Source organism: Auxenochlorella protothecoides (genome assembly GCF_000733215.1).
Source record: "Auxenochlorella protothecoides strain 0710 unplaced genomic scaffold scaffold93, whole genome shotgun sequence".
Taxonomy (NCBI): domain Eukaryota; kingdom Viridiplantae; phylum Chlorophyta; class Trebouxiophyceae; order Chlorellales; family Chlorellaceae; genus Auxenochlorella; species Auxenochlorella protothecoides.
Window position 1 is genome coordinate 1 of NW_011934269.1, and position 9,131 is coordinate 9,131.

Below are 9,131 nucleotides of genomic sequence, written 5' to 3' on the forward strand. Positions count from 1 at the left end.
CTTCGACTCGTGCGCCGCATATGTTGCGCCGGAGTGGATAGTGTGTTGCGGTGACAATGAAAACTCCTTGTGAGCGATTTCACTTCGCTCTGGGTGAGTAACAATAAACTTGAGGAATCATGTATTCACAATTGGTGTTCCTTGAGTTCTATTTGACTGGCGCAGAACGGCTCTGATGGACAAATGGACAAATCCACCCTCTCTACGGCCCACCCCTCTTGCACGTGTTTACTGTGCGTCTGCAATTCGCCAATAAGTAATCCTGACAGCCAGAAAGTGATTGCTGCCCCTGAACCCTATCACATTGCATTGTGTTGGTCACCTGCAGCATTCCTACAGCATGTCTGTCCTCGCGTGCTCCTCCACTCGGCCAGCTGCCACGCCGTGCGTGGCTGGGGTCCAACCCCGTGCAAAGCCCAGCCGGGCGGGTCCCATTACCGCTAGCCTGCGCGTGGTCACCCCCGCATTCCGCCGTGCCGACAATGTGCAGCTGCGATCAGTGCGATCCAGCGCCGCGCCCCAGGGGCGCACCCTTGGGGCCACTGTGGAGGCCAAGAACGTCGCCCTGCTGGGAGCGGCCGGCGGCATCGGACAGCCCCTGGCCCTCCTGCTCAAGCTGAACCCCCAGATCACCGAGCTGCGTCTTTACGATATTGCCAATGTCAAGGGAGTGGCGGCGGACCTTTCCCACATCAACACCAGCGTCAAGGTGGTGACCATGGGGTGGCAGAGCGGGGTCTACTTGCTCGTGGCAGGCCCTAGCCGCATGCACAGGCAACCCTCATTCTGCAAGATGTGACCCACATGTCTGCCTTCTCCACCCTCCCTCCCAAACATTGGGGCCTGGCATTGGCATACACACTCTCATCACAGCCTCCCCTCCACCCCCCCTTCCCCTCCACCCCGCCCCCCTCACGCGCTATAGGTGTCTGGTCACACGGGCCCTGACGAGCTGGGCGCTGCCCTGACCGGCGCGGACCTGGTCATCATCCCCGCCGGCGTGCCACGCAAGCCCGGCATGACCCGCGACGACCTGTTCAACATCAATGCCGGCATCGTCAAGACGCTGGCGACGGGCGTGGCCCAGCACGCCCCTGGCGCCATCCTGAACATCATCTCCAACCCGGTGAACTCCACCGTGCCCATCGCGGCCGAGACGCTGAAGGCCGCCGGCGTGTACGACAAGCGCAAGGTGCTGGGCGTGACCACGCTGGATGTGGTCCGCGCGGAGACCTTTGTCGCGGAGGCCAAGGGCCTGGACGTCGTTGACGTCCAGGTGCCCGTCATCGGTGGGCACGCCGGCGAGACCATCCTGCCCCTGCTGTCCCAGGTGCTGTGAGGGGAGGGGAAGGGGGGTGGTTGTGAGTGGGAGCGTCGGGCAAGGACAGCGGCACCTGGGGCCTCATGACCGTCACAGGATGGTGGGCTTGGCCAGGTTGATTGGCGTGTCAGAGCAGCGCGCCGCCACCCTGTACATTCATGAGTGAATCTCGCCCTGCTCGGTCTGCGGACGCTCACCAGCCCAGCACCACTGCTCCGCAGGCCACCCCCTCTGTCGCGTTCTCGAAGGCGGAGGCGGCAGCCCTCACGCAGCGGATACAGAATGCGGGCACCGAGGTGGTGGAGGCCAAGGCTGGAGCCGGGTCAGCCACCCTTTCCATGGTGAGTGAAAGGGTGGAGATGGGCGTGGTTGAGTTTCAGCTGCGCTGGAGTAATGCCGTACCGGGGAGTGCCGCCGGGACAGCAGGCTGTGTGGAGTAGGGTGAGAGTATCTGTGCTTTTCTACGTGATGCCCAGAGCTCCCCTCCAACGTGCACCAGGCATATGCCGCTGCACGCTTTGCGGAGTCTGTGCTGCTGGCGCTGAACGGCGAAAAGGATGTTGTTGAGTGCACATTTGTGGAGTCTGACGTCCACCCTGACTTCAAGTTTTTTGCCAGCAAGGTGAGGGATGGTGCAGCTGTGGGCAACAGTTGTTTGTGAGCATCTCTTGCCAGGGGCAATGCCAGGTGCCTACCCCTCTTTAATGCATGCCATGGGTGCCGAAAGGGTGCAGCACCACTCTGAGGCTTCCTTTGGTCATGTGGTGAGGAAGATATGGTCATCCTCAACTGCCCTACTCGAATGTTCCAGGTCGTGCTGGGCCCCAATGGCGTCGAGGACTTCCTGCCGCTCGGCGAGCTCTCACCTGCTGAGCAGGCCGGTCTGGACGGCATGAACGAGCTGCTGACCAAGAACATCAAGACTGGCATCGAGTTTGCGAACAAGGCTTGATTGTCTGCCAGGACGTCGTGCCCTGGGGTCGCCTGCTCTGATTAAAAGAGGGGTAGGCTAACAACACGCGCCGGGATGCATGATCGGGAAGCCCCCTGCGACCCCGGGTCACAGGAGGCATTTGAATCATGGAGCGGTACCCATTCCTTCATTAGATCCCACCACAAAGCAACAAAATATAGCGCAAAGCTAGCATTGTAAACATATTGCCCGCCGAGGTGGTCAAGGCAAAAGAGGCACCGTTATCGTTGGGCGTGAGTAACATCCCGCTGTGAGGCCAAGTGCAGTGCATGTCTTCATTCTGCTTCGGAAGCAACCATTCATGCTCCCAGTCTTCATGAAGGCCTCTAATAATCATTACAGACTCACGCAGGCGGGGAACCGGGCACAAGGGCGGCATGTTTTATTCGCAGCATCTCCTCGGCACCAAGTCCGCCCTCGGAGCAGTGTGGTGAGGAGCGGCCGAAGAGCGGAGTGGGGGTGTGAGCTTTTGCGAGAAGCCTTGATTTTTGCAAAATTTATACTTGAACCACTCGCTGCCGCTCCTCCTTGCCACAGGATCGCGGCTCATGGCAAGAAATTGAACAAGGGCAAGGTGCTGCAGGTCCATGTTGGCGAGACATGGTACGTGGTGTGGGCATCGACTCGTGCAATGCATCGTCGATTCCAATGCGTTCTTCGCAAGACTACGACCCCCATGACGCCGCAAGCTTCTATACCCATCCGCAGCGAGGTGCTCATGAATCCCGAGGTGCCCCAGGCCCTGCGCCTGCAAGCCGTCCTTGCCGGGGGTGTGGTGGTCATTCAGCACCGGCAAGTGACCTACCTCCTGGATGACTGCAATGACGCTCTGGTGAGTCTCTCAAAAAATTGGAGGACCGAATGAATCGTGGGGAATTTACATACGCATCCTTGCCGCTGTGTTCCATCACAATCGCCTAAGTCACTACTGTGTGGACCTCAACAAAAGATAAGATCAGCCACTTGCTCTTTCTCCAGCGGCGACTGAGAGGGTTGGGGCGCGAGGAGACTCCCACAAGTGCGCATCAATCTACTGGAAAGCGCTTGGCAAGGTGAGATGCATTGCAGGGCCCAGGATCTGTCTCAAGGGATAGTGAGGAGATGCACCTACCCATACTCATCACCATTGACTCCTCTTTCTTTTCCAGGATTGAGGCCATCACTTTGACAGCCCTGGATCAGGATGCAATGGGCCTAAGTTCAGCCCTGCCAATGGAGCAAGCCGTTTTCCGTAAGCTGGACTATGGACAGGTAAGGAGATGGCCTCTGGGTGAGGAAGAATGTGACAAAAGCAGGGACCGCCTGTACCGTCAAGGAGGGTCTGCGAGACATGCATGTCCTCCTGGTACCCTGGACATGTCCCCTTTCATCCCAATCCCCGCATTCTGATCCCACCTCCATTTGAACCCATTTCCTCCCCCAGCCTGATGATGACTACTTCCTCATGCCCGCCGTCCCTACGGAGTCAGAGCACCTCCGCAGCGCCCATTCAGCCCGGCTCGAGGCCAAGGTCTCGACACTGGACAGTCCTGACCTCGGCATGCAGGGCGGTCGCCGCCCACATGGCCTCCTGCTGGAGGAGGAGAGTCCCGACGCTTGGTGAGCAGGGGCTTGCAGCCGTCGTGCGTCTGCTTCGGAGCACTTCACTGCAGTGCCGACATTTGTACATGCCAGGCACCTGTGCAGCACACTGTCAAATCCGGGGCAGGATGCCAGTCCTCTCCCATGACTCTATGCCTGTGCTGCGGCTGACACATGCATATCTCACTCTCACAAATAACCTCACCCTGTGCAGCCAGTCTCAGCCAGAGATGTTTGAGGTCCCTGACGTGCAGATGCCCGACTTTCCCGGGCTGGACTGGCAGGAGTACGGCGGGGAGGCTTGTGTGGACCCAACGCCCGAGAACGCTCCACAGGTGGGCCCCGCCAAGGGCATGCTCGCCCAAGGAAAGCAGCGGAGAGTGCGGAAGAGGGCTGCGACTGTGGACAATCCATGTGACATCCAGATCTCAGTGCAGGTATGCAGGCCATTTAGGTTCCTGTCTCAGGTCCTATAGATGGCAGGGATTGTTGGGAAGTCTCTCCTAACGGCAGCAGTCATTTTATTGACTGCTCTGCAAGGTGCTTACAATGTCTGCCCCGTGACCATGCCTGTCTTCAAGGTGTGCACCCCTCATTGAGCCACTCCTCCTAGAGACATTGCAGGAGTATCGGGAGTGGATGGCCGATGTGGGCGACACTCTCGCGCCCCGCACTCTTTTTGAGAGGGAACAGGGCAACCCACTGACCGTCAAGTCCCTGGAGGCTCCCAAAGGTGAGGCATAGCGGTGGGAACAGCTCAGACAAGGCAGGCTGGATGTGCCTTCAGCTCAAACCCAACATCCACCCCCCCCGCACAGGCCTGGAGGCCACCTTCCAGCACGCTCTGGACCCCTCATCCTTGCCTGGGGTGGTGCTGCATGGCACCAGCTGGGTCGTCACCCCTTCCCCGGGCAGGAAGTCTGTGCCCCAGGACGAGGCTGTCATGGAGGCAGGGCCTGAGCAGCATGACCTGGCACAGGAGTATGGACGTGGAGGTGAGCAGCGCGGGAGCTACTGTTCTTGACATCCCCCGCCCTGCACCTGGATTGGTAGGACAGGGAATCAACGGAACCTCAAAGCAACATCGTGACAGAAGGGCCTTTTCAATTTCACAGATGGCTGGATGCCCGCTTTGGGAGACAAAGCCCCTCCGCTTGGCGGTCCAGAGCCAGAATATGATGCTGAGCTGCTGGCAGGCCCACGCAGTTCGTTACTGAAACGTGTGCTGAGCAGCAGCCCCGGCAGCGACATCGAGACTGAGAGGTGCGGGTGGGCTTCCCACAGCGGGTGCTGCTGTGTCTACTCGGAGGACAGACACCAAGGTTTAAGGATGTGCTTGAACTTTCTCTGAAGATGTAAGGTGGACTCTGGTCTTCCAAGTGGGCTGCAGTGCTCCTGCACACATCCCTGTGCCCACACAGTGGTCAAGACCACTCTTGCTACAATCCTCACACCCACGCCCCCTTGAATATCCTTCACATAAGCACAGGCTGCGCGCAGCACTGAGCGCAAGCCCCGGCAGCGCCTACCAGACAGCCATGCTCCTGGGCCAGGTGAGCTGAAGGCGAAAAGGATCTCCTTAGGTGATGCTGCTTCTGTCAGGCAGATTGGCAGACAAAATAGATGGCAGATGGCTCACTCCCTCTGGTCTCTCTCTCCCGCAGAATATGTACACTCCAGCTTCCATGGCAAAGCGTCAGCGCCTGTCTGGTCTGCGGCCCGAGAGCAATGGAACGCTGATCTCGGAAGGGTGAGGTGCTTGATAGGGAAAGTATACGTCAGCGGGTTGATGGTGGGGGCGTGCATTTTCCAGAGGCCACAAGGTCACCTGGAGTTCGCCAGAATTCGGTCCAGAACCATGATTCGTCCAAGCACTACAGACATGAGAATTACCTTGTGCATAGATAAAGCAACTCACCACCACGTCTGCACCCATTTCTTCTCCAGGTCCTCTGGTACAGCACCTGGTGGGCCAGTGGACGATGCCGTGTTTGCAGGTCCGTACCAGGGTTTGACAGTGATTGATTGGATGTCTCTGCAATCACTGCTGCTCCCTCTATGTGTCCTTTGCCACACGGTGTTTCATGAGGTCCTGTCGAGTCCACTCCGCAGGTGACCTTGCCTCCATGCTGCCCGCGGTGGAGGAAGAGGAGGAGGGTATTCACACAGCCGCATCCTCCAGCCAGGTGGAGGCTGGCTCTGGTCCTTGGGAGAGCAGGCTGCTGCAGATCTTGGTGCAGCCAAATGACCTGAAGTAGGAAGGTGATGCAACACTCCCCATCTCCCTTTCAGGGAGGAAGGTGGACCATGGCAAACCTCACCCAGTTCAGCCTGCTGGAGGAGAGTGCGGCCGGCACACAGAAACCCGGTTGGAATAGGTCACCCAGCGATACACTGAATCCTGCTTCAGCCGCCCTCCTAGGGTAGGTGGACTTGGCAAGGTGGGGCGTGAATGTGCGGCTTTTGAGGGAGTGCCGGAGCAATCTCTGAAGCAGAAGCTTATGCAGCTTGACACACCAAGATCTCCCTCCCTTATCATGCAGGGTACTTGAAAACCAGTTTCATGACAGGCAGACTGGTGTGCTCTCATTCCAGGCCTTATCTGGCAGACTGAACCGCCGGGAAGCGGCCAAGCTATTTGCTCAGCTTCTGGGTGAGTGGTCTGGAAGATGCTTGCCCTGCTCAACTGTACGTACGGGCCGACTGCGGCCACAACCTTCGTCATGCACTTGCATTCTCACCTTGAACCGCCCCACCTCCTCCCCTCTTTGTAGTGATCCACACAAAGCAGTTCGTGAGGGCGGAGCAGACCGCTCCTTACCAAGACATCATGATTCGTCCAGGGAGATGCCTCCTTGCATCAGGGTGACTGAATTCCACATATCCATTGGAGACTCAAATTCCCACCGAACTTGGACCTTGTATGCGCAATCCCCCACGTGAGCGCGGCGGCGTTAACCCCCACAGACAGCACATGCGTGAAGGTTTCCCTTTTCTGCAAGCCATATCGTGCATTCCAGGACTCCTGCTCTTTTCCCGTGCCTACCCACCGGCGACTGCATCGCTCTCAATGTCTTCTGGCCCCTAGCGGCACCGTCCAGCCCCAACCCCCGTCCAGTCCTTCATGTTTGGCGTGACGCCCTTCCAGATCCCAAGCCCGTGTCTGTATAAGAAGGACAAATGCAGAACTTCATGGGGCTCCCATGCAGCAGCTGAGACCTCACCCCGAGAAGGTGGAGCAAGGCGATTGTAGCAGGCTTGCACCTGCTTCACCGTCCCATCGTCCCTGGTTCGCTGGCTCGGCCTGGGGAGATCCGCTCACTTAGAGCCTCACAGCTAGAAAGTGAGCACCGTACGCAGGCTCTTGCCGGAGTGGAGCAGGTCAAAGGCCTCGTTGATCTTGTCAAAGTCGAAGGCGTGGGTGACGTACTTGTCCAGCTTGGTCTCACCCTTGAGGTACAGCTCGACAAGCCCAGGGACCTACGGGTAGGGTGTGTTGCGGATTTCGGCATGTTCCGGCACAAACTTTTGCATGGAAAAGTACTAGGCTGAGTCTACTCCCCACAGCAGCAAAAGCAGGTCCTCAGCCGCCCTCACCTGCTCCCGCGACTTGTACCCTCCAAAGGCGGTGCCCTTCCATTGCCGCCCGGTGACCAGCTGGAAAGGGCGGGTGTGCAACTCCTGGCCGGCGGCTGCCACGCCGATGACGACGGACTGGCCCCAGCCGCGATGGGCCGCCTCCAGCGCCGCCTTCATCACCTCCACGTGCCCGATGCACTCGAAGGTCGCGTCGTACCCCCAGCCATCGGGGGAGCTCTCGATCAGGACCTGCTGGATGGGCTTGTCATGGTCCTTGGGGTTGATGCACTTTGTCGCTCCCCACTCCTTGGCGAGCTTGAACTTGTCTGCGGCAGGCGGATGACGAGGAGAGCGAGGAGGTCGTACCATCACAGCGCCGGGGTCACGAAAGCCGGTGCATGGGTCACCAGCGATGACCAGCGGTGTGGTCCTGTTCGCACATGCATGCGGCCTGGCGCGAGCCGGCCCAGAATTCACGCCCACCATCCTCACCGACATCCCACCCCACCCCTCAGCTGCCACCCATCGCACAGAGGGATACGCTGGCGGACCCCCACCCCCCGCACCCACCCGGGTTCGTGTCGATGGCCACGATCTCCGTGGCACCAGCGCGCTGCGCGGCCTCGATGACGGCCAGACCCACGGAGCCCAAGCCAAACACCGCGACAGACTGGCCGGGCTGGACCTCGGCGGTGTTGTACACCGCCCCCCACCCGGTGGCCACACCGCATCCGAGCAGGCAAACCTTCTCCAGGGGCGCCTCGGGGTTGATCTTGGCCACCGACACTTCGTGCACCACAGTGTACTCTGGAGTGGGGGTCCGGGAGTGAGAGGTGTGTGTGAGGGGGCCCCGCCAGCATCGCCTCGCGGAGAATGTGAACAATTCTCGCTTGCTGCATGCGGTCTGCCCAGGAAGATGTGCTGGCAGGCTTCCGGGGGCGTTGCCTTCCCCCACCTGAGAAAGTGGAGGTGCCCATGAAGTGGTAGATGTCCCTTCCCCTGCAGTGGAACCTGGTCTTCCCATCTGCCTTCATCACACCCTTCCCGGTGTACTGGCGGACGGCTGTGCACAGATTGGACTTGGGGTGCTTGCAGAAGATGCAGCTGCCACAGTTGGCTTGGTAGCAGGGGATGACCGAATCGCCTGTGCAAGGTCAGGGCCATACTTTTGGCAGTTGGTCAAAAGGTGGATGCCTAGTACCCCGCATCCAAGCCCTGAGGTCAGTCCATGCCTCTTCAGCAGCTGCAGGCCCCGCAGCCCCACACACACCTACGGCGAGGGAGGTCACACCCTCTCCCACACTCTCCACGATGCCGGCAGCTTCGTGTCCCAGGATGCAAGGGAATAGACCCTCTGGGTCATGACCATCCAGGGTGTAGGAGTCGGTGTGGCAGAGAGCGGTGGCCATGATGCGGATCCGGACCTCGCCTGCCTGGGGAGGGTCCACGCTCACGGTGGCCACCTCCAGGGGCTGCTTCGCATCCCACGCGATGGCGGCCTTGCATTCAATCACCTTGCCGACTGTTGATTCCTGTGGCGATGCAGGTACGAGGGTAAGAATCCGGAAGTCTGCGTACCGGGTTCTTCCCAGCGCTCGGTCCGAAACATCCACTACCCGGAGAACTCACCACCATTGCCTCGACGCACTATGAGCGACCACAGATGCAGTAAGTCTC

General features: G+C 59.4%; 3 protein-coding genes across 3 annotated transcripts; 2 read left to right on the forward strand and 1 right to left on the reverse strand.

Moving 5' to 3' along the window:
• Positions 1 to 340: 340 nt before the first annotated feature.
• On the forward strand, positions 341 to 2,273 carry F751_6612 (Malate dehydrogenase, mitochondrial; the record flags this gene model as incomplete). The annotated part of the gene is made up of 5 exons (XM_011401291.1): positions 341 to 736; positions 926 to 1,330; positions 1,570 to 1,662; positions 1,821 to 1,943; positions 2,133 to 2,273. 5 exons carry the CDS (start codon positions 341 to 343, stop codon positions 2,271 to 2,273), a joined length of 1,158 nt encoding a protein of 385 aa, XP_011399593.1.
• Positions 2,274 to 2,970: 697 nt separating this feature from the next.
• On the forward strand, positions 2,971 to 5,437 carry F751_6613 (hypothetical protein; the record flags this gene model as incomplete). The annotated part of the gene is made up of 6 exons (XM_011401292.1): positions 2,971 to 3,126; positions 4,100 to 4,210; positions 4,500 to 4,608; positions 4,694 to 4,870; positions 5,042 to 5,138; positions 5,365 to 5,437. The coding sequence occupies 6 exons, from the start codon at positions 2,971 to 2,973 to the stop codon at positions 5,435 to 5,437; spliced, it is 723 nt and encodes a 240-aa protein (XP_011399594.1).
• A 1,774-nt stretch (positions 5,438 to 7,211) lies between these two features.
• Positions 7,212 to 9,089, reverse strand: F751_6614 (Alcohol dehydrogenase class-3; the record flags this gene model as incomplete). Its single annotated transcript, XM_011401293.1, has 6 exons — positions 7,212 to 7,355; positions 7,473 to 7,780; positions 8,025 to 8,261; positions 8,410 to 8,598; positions 8,725 to 8,986; positions 9,084 to 9,089. 6 exons carry the CDS (start codon positions 9,087 to 9,089, stop codon positions 7,212 to 7,214), a joined length of 1,146 nt encoding a protein of 381 aa, XP_011399595.1.
• Positions 9,090 to 9,131: the final 42 nt, after the last annotated feature.